At 32.7% G+C, this 15,080-nt stretch overlaps 4 protein-coding genes across 5 annotated transcripts; 2 read left to right on the plus strand and 2 right to left on the minus strand.

The window, feature by feature from the left end:
* Positions 1-61: 61 nt before the first annotated feature.
* Positions 62-3,986, minus strand: LOC114186893 (WAT1-related protein At3g02690, chloroplastic). Its single transcript, XM_028074964.1, is given in 8 exon segments — positions 62-574; positions 832-892; positions 1,141-1,158; positions 1,161-1,311; positions 1,757-1,906; positions 2,130-2,252; positions 3,134-3,181; positions 3,340-3,986. Coding segments are annotated over 8 exon segments (1,224 nt in total). The 5' UTR covers positions 3,910-3,986; the 3' UTR covers positions 62-471.
* A 2,908-nt stretch (positions 3,987-6,894) lies between these two features.
* Positions 6,895-7,962, plus strand: LOC114187199 (NDR1/HIN1-like protein 6). The gene has a single exon (XM_028075377.1). The coding sequence runs from the start codon at positions 7,036-7,038 to the stop codon at positions 7,765-7,767; it is 732 nt and encodes a 243-aa protein (XP_027931178.1). The 5' UTR covers positions 6,895-7,035; the 3' UTR covers positions 7,768-7,962.
* Positions 7,963-9,037: 1,075 nt separating this feature from the next.
* Positions 9,038-12,244, plus strand: LOC114187405 (protein ROOT PRIMORDIUM DEFECTIVE 1). 2 transcript variants are annotated; one of them, XM_028075656.1, is made up of 3 exons: positions 9,038-10,525; positions 11,710-11,959; positions 12,036-12,244. In XM_028075656.1, exon 1 carries the CDS (start codon positions 9,270-9,272, stop codon positions 10,518-10,520), a length of 1,251 nt encoding a protein of 416 aa, XP_027931457.1. In that variant the 5' UTR covers positions 9,038-9,269; the 3' UTR covers positions 10,521-10,525; positions 11,710-11,959; positions 12,036-12,244. The 2 variants fall into 2 exon arrangements, with proteins under 2 accessions (XP_027931457.1, XP_027931458.1); XM_028075657.1 differs by having other exon boundaries at positions 11,718-11,959.
* A 919-nt stretch (positions 12,245-13,163) lies between these two features.
* Positions 13,164-14,195, minus strand: LOC114187211. The gene is made up of 2 exons (XM_028075393.1): positions 13,876-14,195; positions 13,164-13,792 (listed from the first exon to the last, which is right to left on the minus strand). The coding sequence occupies exons 1-2, from the start codon at positions 14,114-14,116 to the stop codon at positions 13,542-13,544; spliced, it is 492 nt and encodes a 163-aa protein (XP_027931194.1). The 5' UTR covers positions 14,117-14,195; the 3' UTR covers positions 13,164-13,541.
* Positions 14,196-15,080: the final 885 nt, after the last annotated feature.

Here is a 15,080-nt window from a genome sequence, read left to right on the forward strand (position 1 = left end):
AGTGATTGCTGGTACTGAAATCAATATATTTCTTTCATAACAGATTCGCTACATACCAAACTTGTCTATGAAAATATTTCTTTCATATACATCAACTTGTCATCATAATATGTACATTTTGTTGAGTCATAACATCTTATACAACAAAAAAAACCTTTACGGAAACAATTTATTCCGATATAAGGTTTGTGTCCTCCCGAAGTAACTTCCAAGTTTTTGGTATATGTTGCCTCAGCTTATGAAGAGAGGCTTGAGCCTAATTTAACTAACAAACAAAATTGTATTTACTCTACATAGCATGGTTACAAAGGCTCAAAGGCTCAAAGGCTCAAAGTCGTTTATCACCAAATTTTCCTCCTCAGTACAAACTTGTTTCTGTCGTTCCCAATTTCAGTTCATGATAAACATCTAATTCCCCGAGCAATTTTTTACCATTGGATTAGGTTGAAAGAACCAGGCAAAAATGATAATTCATTCAGCAGTGTTTCTGAAGTTAACCATGTATATTCCAGCCACAGTGACCAAGGCCCCAACTAGTTGTACAGGAGAGAAGGTCTCGCCAAGATAGAGAAACCTGAAATACCAAAGCAAAATGTGAGTCATACACAAAGTCCTCGGAAAGAAATTTAAACTTTAAAAATGAAAGAAAACACTAATTGCTGGAGAAAATACCAGTACCAAAAAAGAAAGAGGAACTTCAAAATATTATGTCAAGGAATTTCCAAAACATTAAATGTAGATGGTCACTTTTTCCTCCTTAATGACATTCCTAGTAAAATCTGAAAATAATTGAAAATCATATGACTATTTCTCATTGTAAGGCAGCCTTACCCAAAAATTGAAGCAAACATTGGAGTTAAAAACGTGAGTGAACTGAGCTTGGTCAAGCTGCCTGCAGTGAATCACAATGCAATATCAATATGGTGGTCTGTTTCTATGGGATCAAACAGATTTTGAAAAACAAGAATTTTCAAAGCAGTACGCATACAAGTTATTGCTAAAGATACTTCAATAACAGTGATTACAATATTGAAGAATAAATTAACCATTTCGGATTTTACATGGAAGCTGGAATTCTCAGTGACCATAAAAGGAAACTCATTGATGAAGAGAATAAAATATTGCCGGAGACATACAAACCTTTAGTTGCACTGTAAAGAAGACGCCATAGCTGACAGCACTTCCAAAAACAGATGTATAGAGGAGTGCCAATATGTCAGGTGAAGTGTACTCTTTGAGACTCCCACTCACCGCAGGGTCATTGTTAAGAACTGAGAATACCAGAAGTGGGAGACCACCAAGAATCATATGCTGCAACAAGAGTAAAGTTTTGACCTATAAGCTTATAACCATAACATCATATGTGGAATAGCTTCCTCCATTTTGCTTGTGTTTTCCTATTTTTTTCTTGGACGACAGTTTTTTATGAAATAATCATATATAAGACATGAATATAAGAACACAGTACACTCCATTTCACTAGTATCACATACAAACTTAGTATTGAAATATATAATATTTCTAGATACATCTGCAGAAATTGCTGCAACTATAATAGTGAACCGTAAAGTAGAAGCATATCCAAATTTTATCGTTTAGCAAACTTGCCATGTCTGGTTTTCAAACTGATAATGCAAAGAGGCAATATGACTTTAAAACAAACACGATCATTTAGTCAGGTGTCATAGGTATTTAACAATGGTAATCAACATAAAGATATCAAACACTATATAGTCAAAAGGTATTTGAAGCGCACCCATCCAGTTGCCATGACAGAATCAGAGTACTTGGAAACCCACCGGACCATGACTGTGCCAACTGCCATACTCTGAGCTGCAAGAAGCATCCACCACTCACCACTTCCCCACAATGAGAAGTTGCTTTCATCAAATGATAGGGCGGGTAGCTGCAACAAAATCATCAGTGCTTGCAGAAATTGTATATTTCCAGGTAATAAAAAGTAAATAGGTAATTGAATAAAAAATTTGGATGGTAACAACTGCAAAACGTATTCTTAACATCCTTCTAAATCAAATATACAAGAATTCAACTATTAATTTTGTGTTGTGCTTTAAAGGGTACAATGTTTACTGATGTTTGCTTAAAACTAAATGCGGAATCGAATTTACCTCGAGTAGTACAAGTCCAATGACACCAAGTACAAGCCCAGCAGCTCCAACAACTCCAATTGACTCCCCAAATAACAAAGCCGCAAGTACAGCCACAGTCAAAGGCTGTGAATCAATTATAACCTGCAATATATCCACCCACGGTAGATAATCAAAGCATGCAACAATAATGGCTGTCGCTATCAGAATTGGAAAGTAGAATTTGAATCAATATAAAATTCACTCTAATCAAATAATAATATAACTTATATAGAATGCAGTTACTATGCAAAAAGAAAACTATATGAACTGTCAAGAATGATCACAAAATTATTAACTTCTTACAATAATTATTTATAAGAAATATAATTAAATGAATTCTAATTGATTGAGAGAACTAAACTTCATAATGACAGTTTATCAAAACTAATTTCACACACACTTCACTAGTTAAAAATATTTATATTGTTAAACCCAGCAGACATTAACAATAGTAAAAACAGTTATATTGTTGACACCACAGTTAATTACATTGGGTTTAACATTTTAAAATAATTATTATAAAAATTAACAAACTTATCCTGCGTGGCTATTATATTATAATAACAAAGTTAACAAACCTTCACATTGTTAGATTATTATGCTTATGATATTTTTCTAGTATAGTATTTTATAAAGGAAGCATTATATAAAAAGAAATGTACTAATAAGATTTAGGAAAATCTTCTCAATAAGTATTATAAGAAAATAATTAAAAAAGTTTGCTCATAAACTAATACTAGTTTTAACATAGATTAACATTCACTATTCAAAGAAGCTAAGATGCAATTAATTTTAAACCTAACTCATACATAAACAAATTTTGGCTTATAGATAAATTACACTTATACACGCATAACTTAAATTTAACTTATTAAAAAAACTCATTTTTCTTTTATTCTTTTAAGTGTAAGTTTGTCCACTTCAGACTTAGTTTGAATGCATAATAATGGTAAAATTGATGAAGAAATTAAGTGGCAACATACGCTTCCTAAACCAGCTGATGTCCTCTGCAATCCTTCTGCGAGAAAACCCTGGCACAATCAATAAATCAAACTTCAACCTATAAGCATTGTATTGTATTTGTATTCAGGAAGAAAGAAGAGAAAACCTTGTCACAATCAATAAATCAAACTTCAACTTATACTGTATTGTATTGTATTCCAGAAAAAAGAAGAAGACGAAGAAGAACCTGAAAGCAAGTGGCATCAACGAGGGCGAAAAGTGTGATGGAAAGCCAAGCATTGAAACCAGACGGAAGAGACTTTCCTCTCGAAGCCGCGAAACCCACGAGAAGAAACCCCGCAGGAATGAGGCGAAAAGCGGAAACGAAAAACGGCCCATATTTGGGAAGCACCTCTTTCATCGCCACCATGGCCGTGCCCCAGAAAAAGAATGGCGAAACCAACACCGTCCATTCCCACAGCGCTTCTGCGAGGCAGGGCATCGACGATGAAGACGAAAGTGTTTCCAATTCTGTCTTTTCCGTGTTCACGAGGCACTCCACGTCTTGTCCGGTTCCCACGCAATCCACCTCGTCCGGAGGCAGCGCCGGAGAATCCGGCAAGGCGGTTTTGTTGGAGCATGGAACCCTAAACCGGAGAGAAGGTGGAGCAGCGGTGGAATGACGACAGGAAGAGGGGGGGAATGTGAGGGTTTGGATGCGAAATTGGGAAGTGATGGAGTGGCGGCGAGCGGTGGTGGTGACGGTGGTGGGTACAGCGAGGGTGGCGGAGGGAGAAGGGCACCACCACGACGCCATGGTCGGAGTGAGTGGGTGGTGCTGTGGTGATGTGTTGCGCTTGGTATCAGAAACAGTAACTAGAAATTTGTGGTGCAACTGCAAGCAAGTGTAATAATAATGAAATAAAATTTAAATAATGCACCTTATTTTATTTTGAAAAAGAAATTTAAAACATTATTTTTACATTTTTTAAATACTACTATTCACCTTAGTATTCATGGGATGGGATAGATGAAGTTATTAGAAATAAGAATGGTGTTTTTTACCTGAACCCTCATAATTTTTGGGTGCACTCCTTTAAGTTTTGAAATGAATATTTTACCTTTAGTAAAAATAACTTTTAAATAATATTTATTAGAAATTTTTTGAAATAAGTTTTTCAAAACATACTTTCTAGAACAAGTTTTCTATATTAGAATTTTTTTTCTGAACTCTTAGAAATACATTCTAGAACTGTATTTTTAAATAAGTTTTTTGAAACCATTAAATGCTTTCAGGGGAGTAGAGATGTCAAAATGGATTTTAACTTGTGAGTCAACCTGGTTTATCATGGGTTCGAACGGATTAGGTTGAAAAAAATTCAGTTTTTTCAAAAATAGGTTGAATTCAACTCAGTTCACTTAACTCACGGGTTCGAACTGGATTGAAAGTGGGTTGACCCACTTAATCCATCTATATAGACACTTCCTTGAAAATAATTCATCATATATTAGTGGTGAGCATGATGAAAATATTGGTTCTTGATTTTACATTTTATTGTCATCTAATAGGTTGCTTAAAAAATTATTTAAATATTTAAATACTTAAAGATAAATACATAAATAATATTTTTATGTACGTTGGTGAGTCAACCCACTTAACCTATCAACCTTGATAGGTTGAGTCGAAGTGCAAAATTTTTGGTTCAGCATAAAATGAGTCAGGTGAATATACAATTAGTAATGATGGGGTGCATGAAGCAAGAATATGTTTCTGCCTCAAATTTAATTGGGCTTGGTTATAGTCATCGGAGATGGAGAAGCTGAATCCAATAAGGTTTGATGATTTTTTCTTCCTGCAGTCCAAAGATTATTAACTACAACTCACACTACAAGCAAAAAGAAGAGAAAGTAAAATGATAGGTTTGGTTGGAAGGTTGTTTCGGAATGTATAGTATATGTTCTGAAATTTGTTTTAAAAATCTTGTTTCAGAAAATGCTGTTCTGAAATACATCTCATATGTTTTGGAAAATTTATTCCAACAAATTTACATCAGAAATTCACTCAAGAAAATTTATGAAAAATTTGTCTTGAAAATCTCATTCTATAATGCATTCTGTTACAGAAATTTTGTTCTGAAAATCGTATTTTAAAAACTTCAGAATGCTTATTCCAAAAAATTTCTAGAATAAATAATTAGAAATCACCTTACAAAGAGTAAAATAGTCATTTTAAAAATTATGGAGGTGCAGGAAGAAAAAGTCACTTCTATGAATTAGTAAGCCCACATGCACAAGTAGTGTATTAATAAACTTCATTTTCAGTGAATTGACCAAAACTAAAATAATAAAAAAACGCTCATGGAAGAAGAAATGGTCAGGAAAAGAACCAAACGAAAAAGTAATACTTGACTATTTCCAAAAACTACTTAATATGTATTTTCTTTCAAAATAAAATAGTGACAAAATCACCAAACTTTAAACAAATGATATTTAAAATATAATAATTATTCCTAACAATTAAGATAAGAGGATTAGGTAAGTGGAAACTTGAATTTAATGTTAAAAATTAAATTGACACACACGTTTGTTAATTATTACTTTTTTATTTTAAGAAATGTAATAGGAATGAAAGAAAAGAGCTTTGACTTTGTCTTTAGAACGCGTTATATGCGGCTGCAATCCTTTGAATATGAATGAACCTTTTGTTTACATAAAATATGTTATGCGTTTTACTTGAAAGCAACACTATGTGATCCAAGTTGATTATAGAAATAGGAACTCAGATAATTTTTCAAGTTTAGATTCTCTTATTAATTTTGGTGTTATTCTTCTATTATATTTTTAAAATTTAATATTCTTCTATTAAATTAAGGACAATACTAATAATCTAATAGAGAATTAAAATTCGAAATTGTGGGATAAATATAATTTTAAATTCACTTGCTTACTAATAAATCATGTGATTTCTTGAATTTTTAAGAGTGATTTGTGATTAATTACATATTTTGTAATGATTATGTATTGTTAAGTAGAGTTTATCCAAATTCAAATAAGGGATCACATTATCAAACATTTGTGACGTTGAGTTTGAAACTATGGAACATTTTGAGTGCACGATTTCAATGGTTTACACGATTGGAAATTTTCTTTCACTTAATATTATCCCTTTTCAAATTATTCAAAACTAAAGGTCCATTTTTATAAAATAGTAGAATTGAGACAAAAATAAAATTGACAACATTTAAAATTTGTGTTGAAAAAACTATATGATTAAAAAGTAGAAACAAGGGTATATTACTAATGAAGACATATATTTGAGTTTTATTTTTCAAAACCACAAGTAACATTTTTAATGATTTTATCTAATAAGAAACAGTATTACGTCAAAGAACACATATTCTATCATTAACATACGTAAAAGAAATATAATTTATTATGCAACATGGTTTATTATGTTTTACTTTATCATATGACATTTTCTTACAGAAACTGGTTCAAGACTTTTTTTTTGCAGAAGATGCCAAATGGATAGTTGTTTTATGCAGCAACTTACCAACTATATACATAGAAAATACCAAGGTACCTGTTGTGTGAACATTTTATAAAAGAACTTTGATTCCGTAGCTAAAAACGCTTAAAATCACAAAAGTTGTTCGATTTGCATCAGCATTATAAAGACACAAAGTTGAATAATCGCCTCATTCTGCAGACAAAATTAAAACCAGACAGTGACCCTTTTAAGTTTTAACATTTCAAGTCAAACATTAATATAGGAAGCTTCAACTCTGCTCATTCGCCATTACCAACTCCTCTACGTGTTCATCTTCCCACGCTCTTTCTCCACACACCCTATTGAATATTATTCATTCACCTATATATTTACACAAGTTAATCAACAAATATCATCAAAAGCTTCAATTTTTTTGCATATTGTACCAAAAAAATGATGGCGGAACACCAAAGAATTCATCCTGTTCATGATGTGGAGGCACCACACAGACCTCTGGTGCCTGGAAACAGTACTAAATCTGATAGGGTTTTTCCTAAACGAAGTTTTCCTGTGATGCATTCGAAGCCACCGAAGAGAAGAAGAAGCTGTTGCTGCAGGTTTTTGTGTTGGACACTTAGCATATTGCTGATTTTGATCATTGCTATTGGCATCACTGTAGGGATCATGTACCTTGTTTTTAGGCCAAAGCTCCCAAAATACTCAGTGGACCAACTGAGGATAACCCAGTTCAATGTTTCTGACAACAACACCCTCTCAGCCACCTTCAATGTGGCAATCACTGCAACAAATCCGAACAAGAAGATTGGGATATACTATGAGGGTGGAAGCCACATAAGGGCTTTGTACATGGGAACACAATTGTGTGAAGGGTCTTTGCCAAAGTTCTACCAGGGTCACAGGAACACCACAGTGCTTGATCTGTCTCTATCAGGTGAAGCACAAGATGCAAGTTCTTTAACAAGTAGAATTCAGGAGCAGCTGCAACAGACCAATAACATTCCCCTTGATCTTATGGTTAATCAACCTGTGAGGGTTAAGCTTGGTAAATTGAAGCTCTTCAAGGTCAAGTTCAGGGTTAAGTGCAAGCTTGTGGTGGATAATCTTGGTGCTAGTAATGATATTAGCATTTCAAGCAGTAGTTGTAAGTTCAGACTCAGGTTATGAATTCACTAGTTCATATTTCTGTTAATTAGGGTAGTATATGTGCCATTGTTTATTCACTAGTTCTTCTTTTTGTGGTTTGTTTGATTGATACTTTTCATAAGGGATTGAGGATCTTATGTGGTTTTTCTCTCCATCAGAATTGAGATACAGTTCTTGTAATTTGATTCTATTTATTCAGCTGCTATTTCTTACTCACGAATTGGCATACATTATTATCTGTTTCATATGCTTAATTAATCACAGATTAATCCCAAACCAACCTTTTAAGATAATTAGTTTTTAAATTTTAGATTATAGAGGTTTTTAATTGTATAATCCATAAATATATATATATATATATATATATATATATTAGAAATTTAAATATTTATAAGAATGTATTAGAAAAGACTTGGGTGCAAAAATAAATTAAAAAATAAATTTTTAATAATTAAAATTTGATAACTTTCATAATTTGAGGTGTTTTTTTTAAGTGATGACTTTTTATTTCTCTATTTTTTTTCGTTTTTTTATATTTCAAAATTATTCAGAAGATATCATTCCAGTTATTCAAATAAATTCTCCTACACTGTCTAATAAACCAACTCACACTAACACCACCCAATCTTCTCATAAACCTAAATCATGAAAAATAATCTAAAAAATATAAAAATATAATTTAAAATTAAATAGTTAAATCAATAAAATTAGCATATAATATAATGAATTAATGATTGATACTATTGTGATAATATCAATTTCAGTCTTTTAGTTTTTATGGATTTCCATTATTTTTACTTTATTTACGTGTGTGATGTTATTCGGTTTTATTTGGTGATAGTAATATGTAATCGCTAAAAAGTTACTCATATTTTTATAATTAAAGTATAAAAGTTATTTAAAATTAAATCTTTTACATTTTTCAATAATTAAAAAAAGAGTTTACATATTAACTCGTCTTTTATATTTGCATCCAAGTCAATTTTACACTGAAGTGAAAATAGTGAAATTGCATTTTTGGTATGATTTTACAATTTTTAAATTATTATTATTGTATTCAAATTTAAATAAAATCGTTATTTAAATTATAGCACTTTTTATCTATTAAACTTAATTATATTATATTAATTATTGCTCCTACAAATATGTTATTATCTTTAGATTTCAGAAAAAATAAATGCTAATGTAATTAATTAAAAAATACATTAAAATAATTTAGATGTATAATTAAATGATTATATTTGAAATATTATACATCTACGCATACACTATACACTATATACAACATAAAATAGTAGTATTAGACTTGTTTTGTTTAACTGACACGCAGAGTGTAACCAAGATTCTCCGACATCAAAGCTAGCAACTTTTGCATCCAACTTCGTATCCTCATCGTACCTTGTTACCGATTCCATATACTGGATGGAGAATCGGGTCTCTGATTAAAAGCGGGAACATAATTTTCTCTGTTCTGGAATCTGCGTTCTTTTTTATTAATAATTGAGTCTCAGGTGTTCGACGAAATGTCAAACCGAGTTTGCATAAAAAAAGGGTATTTGCCACTAATGGGTGTGAAGTTTATGGGCAGACTGGAACACCCAACTCGTTTTCCCATGTGTGTTCGATCCAAAACAACGTCTGCTCAGTATGTAGCATCGAGATTTCGAGACCCCACGTTTGAGAAACTCATGGACAACTACAAAAACCTTGTTAAGGTCATTTCCATTCAAGACCTCATCCTTGCAAACCCAAAGAACCAATCAGTCTCCATTGATTTCCTCTCGAAGCTCTCTCAGAAGCTCCACTTAAACCGTGGGGCCACTGCCTTCCTCCGCAAGTTTCCTCACATCTTCCACATTTACTATGATCATTCCAAGTTGAAGCCCTTTTGCCGGTTAACTGACGCTGCTCTAGGTGTTACACGGCAGGAAGCGGTGGCCATCAATGCTTCTTTGCCTGTTGTTGTTGAAAGGCTTGTCCGGATACTATCCATGTCAGCATCCAGAATGGTGCCTCTTAGAGCTGTTTTTAAGGTTTGGAAGGAGCTTGGGCTGCCTGATGATTTCGAGGACTCTGTTATATCTGCTAATTCTGGTGTTTTTCAGCTGTGTGATGGCCATGAACAGAATACTCATTTGTTGAAGCTGGTTGATGGTGTTTCCAGAAATGGCATTAGGGCGGCTGTTGAGGATTGGAGGGTTGTTGAGTGCTGCAAGGAGGACTGCAGTGTTGATAGGACGGAAATGCAGTTCAGTTTCAAACAGGGGTATCCTCCGGGGATGAGGTTGAGCAAGAATTTCAAGGCCAAGGTGAAGGAGTGGCAGAGGTTGCCTTATGTGGGGCCTTATGAAGTGCCGGGTGAGAAGAAGAAGTCTAAGGCTGGAATGATGGCCATGGAGAAGCGAGCAGTGTCAATTGTTCATGAGTTCCTGAGTTTGACAGTGGAGAAGATGGTGGAAGTTGAGAAGATCAGCCAGTTTAGGAAATGGTTTGGAATTGATTTAAATATAAGGGATCTCTTCTTGGACCACCCAGGGATCTTCTATTTGTCAACTAAGGGCAAAAGACATACTGTTTTCCTGAGGGAAGCTTATGAACGAGGGCGCTTGATAGAACCAAATCCTGTCTATGATGCAAGAAGACGGCTCCTTGATCTTGTTGTTTTAGGACGTCGGGGTTTGCCAGCTGTTAATTCGAAGTTGGAGGATTCAAGCAGCTGCCACCAGGCTAGACAAGAGGAAAACCAGCAAAGACATGATTTGTCACCATCTTGATTAAGGTGCCTCTTTCCTTAATTTTCTTGTGTGTTGCTTTTGGAATGCACCCACATTTACAAGGATAGCAAATTTGATATTTAACTTGGTCGAAGCAGAATGGTATATACAGGAAAACGTCATAATTAATTAGAAGCTCTATTCTCTTCTGTACCAGATGGCTGGATGGTTAAACTTTAAGTATAAGTTAACTCCATGTTGTTGCTTTGTATCAGCTTGTTCTGAAAATGTTCTGTGCAATTGTAGCTGACTTTTAGTCTTTATTACATTTAGAGATGCTAAACATTGGTTCCCTGCTTACCACAGAAGTTTTGCTACTGAAACCATAAAAACACAAAATCCTTGTCTTTTATGCATTCCTGACAAACCAATGAAATTTCTCTCTAACAATTATTCCATCGGCAATGATATCTTAGTAAATAAGCTCCATAGCGTCGCAAGTCTTGCCTATATTTGGCATAACTATGATGCTAGTGCTGGGACATCCAGCCCCCACTCTAATGCAAAACTTTCGTTTTAACTGCTTTTGTTCATTTAATCTGTATAAATTCATAACCTGGTCTTCAAGTTACCTAAATAATATGAAAAGAAGAAAGGCATTTAAACTGTAGTGATTTCTTAATAGAGTGACATTAAACAAAGGCATATTCCATTTAATAGATTTTGGCTTTGTGGGATAATTTTGCCATTGGACTTTATGGAAAACCAAAACTTCAATAAAATGGCTTTTAGATAAAAGAGTCTCAGATTTCTTTAAATGTGTTATGTGGTCCTTCTACCCCTGTTTGACCGTATTCCATTTCATTGACTTATTTACTATGATAAGGGTGTATCTGGGAAAACCTTTTCAGAAACTCTTAGGAGAGAAAAATAAGTTGAAAAAAATGCAATAAGTTTCTCAATAAATTAAAATTGTTTATACATAAGCTTATTTACAAAAGTCTTCTCATATTAGCTTCTCTAAAAGTTGATTCAGGCATAATATCTTTAATTTAGTTTATGGAAAAAACTATTCCACCTTTCCTTCTTATTTTCTTCTCCTGGGAGAGTTTGCCAAAAATTTACCCAAACAAACCTTAGGTTTTTTCAATATATATATATATATTCTTTAATAATCATATGTTTTACGAGATTTTCATTTGCTCTTTTGCTCTGATTCACTGAAACTGATGATTTGGCATGTGTCTAGCTGTCCAGGCAAGATGAGCATTTTGTAAACACGGGAACTTGCTTACGAGATTACAAAACATTAATTTCTGTTCCCACTTTGAGGATGAACAGCAGGCCAATGGTGAATTCAATAACTTCTTTGATTTCAATGGTGCCTACATACCCTGAAGATAGTGGTAGCTGGTTGGAATGATTGACCGTTGATATTGGCTCATTGCTATTTGTGCTCATCTCTGTGGCTGAAAGTTCATATCCTCATTGACATCAAGGTGCGTTTATAAACTTGTGATCAAATATTTTGACGTCTGTTTAGTTTTTATTATATATCTATTATGTTTCTTGCAGTGCCTTGGAAAGTTCGGAGAAACAAGCATCTAAGGAAGAACACGCAATACCGCTACCATTCTGGCCAATTCATTTTATTCGTTTTTGCTGTGTTGATATAATTCTTCAGAGTTGAGTTTGTGCAGTTTTTTCATGTTTGGTGTTAGTAAACTTTTAAATCAAAGAAACATTTGGAATCGGAGAATATAGAATAATCGATCTTCCTTCAAGTGAGTTTAAATCAGAAGTCAGAACAGTCCAATTTAAGTCGATGGAAGCTGAATAAACATTGCTGAAAATGGCTCACAGGGATGCCTGGAGTATCTTTCTTAATGACTTAGGTAGAAAGGTAAATAGAAAAAGGGTTAAATATGTTTTTGGTCCCTCAAGTTTGAGTGAAATTTGGGTTTAGTCCCTCATCAAAACTTTTGACCAATTTAGTCCTTCATATTCCAAAATGAGTGAATTTAGTCCTTTTAACCAAATTTTGTTAAGTTTATCTGACATTTCAAGCGCATTTCATGATAGTATTTAAATTATTTATATTGTTTGACATATTTTTGCTTCAATGTTAACTTAAATACTATCATGAAATGCACTCGAAACGTCAGATAAACTTAACAAAATTTGATTAAAAGGACTAAATTCACGCATTTTGAAAGATGAAGGATTAAATTGGTCAAAAGTTTTGATGAAGGACTAATTCCAAATTTCGCTGAAACTTGAGGGACCAAAAACATATTTAACCCATAGAAAAAAAATGAAATAAATTTATTCATAGCATAGAATAAATAAAAAAGTTTAAAAAATTATGAAAGAGCTTTTAAAAGTTAACTTATGCACAAATTTAGAGAATTTCATTTTATTTTCTATTTTCTATTTTCTATTTTCACCATAACTCAATTCTTGATCTACTACAGTTTTCTTCGTTATTTCGTTACGTCAAAGTGACTTTGGCTTTTATTAAAAGAGGCCGAGCCAACAGCAACTAAAAATTTTGTTAATGTAAAAGATAATGCAACATGGTTTGAACTATAAATAACGCTACCATAATCTAAATCATTATACGGTCTCAAATCATATAGTCCATGCAAATTTTATCATGCCATGTATATAATAAAGTCACAGTGGCACTATTTGAATATTTAATAGTCACAATTTGGCCCTTCTGATTCTTTAATTCAAGATTGTCTAGTCCTAAAGAGGAAAAAAAGGAGACTTTCTTTTTGATAAAGTATACTGCAACATGGATACTGACTCATTCTATTCTACCTCTGTCCACGGTTGCACCTTTACACCACAGAAAATTCACAACTTTGATATTTTCGCAAAAAGCATAAAACAGCCACAAAAGAATCCTTGGAACCATTCTCTGTGCTGATACCATCGCCAGACAAAACCCACAACGGCTATGCGCTATATCAACCAATTACAGCAAAACAACATGGACAGCATCAAAAAATCTCTTGTCACCTTCTTCTAACACCAGGTTCACATGAGTCAAACAAAAACATTTATGTCCAAACTTCAGAAGGAAGAAAGTAAGAATGTCTTCAAGTGTTTGATTTTTTTGAGACAAACTTGTGCCCTCTCAAGAACCAAATCCACCCTATCTTTCCTCTTGTTCTTCCTGCTTGAGGAGTGCTTCATCACGTTACTTTTGGGAGTTTCAAGCTCAGAACTTTCGCTAATCTCCCCCTCAGTCACTACTCTGTCTCCCAAAGCAGGTTCTAAACCACAGTCAATGCTCTTCTTTTGCCCCTCCAAGCTTGTGGATTCTGTTTCACATGAAAAACAATATATCTAAAAAACCAGCATGACAAAACATATAAAAGAAGGAAAAAGAAAAGCAACGGAAAACCTTCGGTATCAAGGAAAACAAAGTGGTTGTTGCAGTGGTTGTGTTCCAGAAGAAGTTCAGAATCGAGGTTCTTGGTCTGGAGTTGAAAGATGAAGGACTTGAGTTCATGTTTTAGATACTCATGCTGGTTTGGATATTGGGCTTCAAGCAGCTCCAACTCTTCCTTTGCCAGTTCTTCCATCATGCTCCCTTTCATTTCAGGGTTTTCCTTGTTAGCTTCATTTCGTGTTCTCTTTCTCATTTCTCATACTCAGACTCTGTCACTACCTTCTGACTCTGTACCACTGATATAATGGCTGAGGTGACGGGATTAAAGTATGCTTAAATATTTATCTTTATATTTTATTTGCCTAAAATTTAATCTATTATTAATTATTGAATTAAATATATTCTTTGTCCGTTATTTCTTTTTTTAAATTTTGAATTAATTTAATCTCTCAAATTTATAAATATATAAATTTAGTCCTTTTAACCAAATTTTATTAAATTTATTTGATATTTTAAATACATTTCAATATAATATTTTAGTTTATTTACATCGTTTGACACATGTTCAGTTCAGTATTAACATAAAAATACATTTAAAACGTTAAATAAATTTATAAAAAATTAATTTAAAGCTTTAAATTCATGCATTTATAAAAATAAAAAACTAAATTGGTTTGAGCTTTCCAAAAGAACTAATTATAATTTTTATAAAAAATAAAAAAATAAAAGATAAAAACATATTTTAACCCTTAATTGTATTAAGTTTATGCAAGAAAAAAATTCATTCCATTTTTTTTTTGACAAAATTTAAACTCAAGATTTCAAGTATTCGGTATAAGATATAGGCTATTGAAGATAGTATTATAAAAAATAAAAATACTCAAAATAATACGTCAGGTTAAGATGTACAATTATAAAACTAAATAAATAATTAAACTTTAATTTACATTAAATATCATATTTAAAATATATATATTTAAGCATCATTTTTAAATTTAAAACAAAATTAATTCTTCTTTTATCATTTATGCTTCTTTTTTTTATCTTTCACGTAATGATTGTTAACTAGTTTAAATATATTTATTTAATATAATAAATGAGATATACTTAAAAAGGTGGGAGCATGCAGTGGTAATTTGAGAACAGAACAGAAGGCAGAAAAAGAGGGAAAACATATAGTTGGCATTGGGTTTTTGAAAGCTGAAAAGTTATGTCTG

The sequence above is a fragment of the Vigna unguiculata genome, chromosome 6, assembly GCF_004118075.2.
Source record: "Vigna unguiculata cultivar IT97K-499-35 chromosome 6, ASM411807v1, whole genome shotgun sequence".
NCBI classification, from domain to species: domain Eukaryota; kingdom Viridiplantae; phylum Streptophyta; class Magnoliopsida; order Fabales; family Fabaceae; genus Vigna; species Vigna unguiculata.

Excerpts from the sequence above, each read along its gene's own strand:
- LOC114187199 (XM_028075377.1), top strand. The coding sequence starts at position 7,036 with ATGATGGCGGAACACCAAAGAATTCATCCTGTTCATGATGTGGAGGCA.
- LOC114187405 (XM_028075656.1), top strand. The coding sequence starts at position 9,270 with ATGTCAAACCGAGTTTGCATAAAAAAAGGGTATTTGCCACTAATGGGT.
- LOC114187211 (XM_028075393.1), bottom strand. The coding sequence starts at position 14,116 with ATGAGAAAGAGAACACGAAATGAAGCTAACAAGGAAAACCCTGAAATG. Across the intron at positions 13,793-13,875 it reads TGTTTTCCTTGATACCGAAG|AATCCACAAGCTTGGAGGGG; the intron begins GTTTTCCGTTGC and ends CATGTGAAACAG.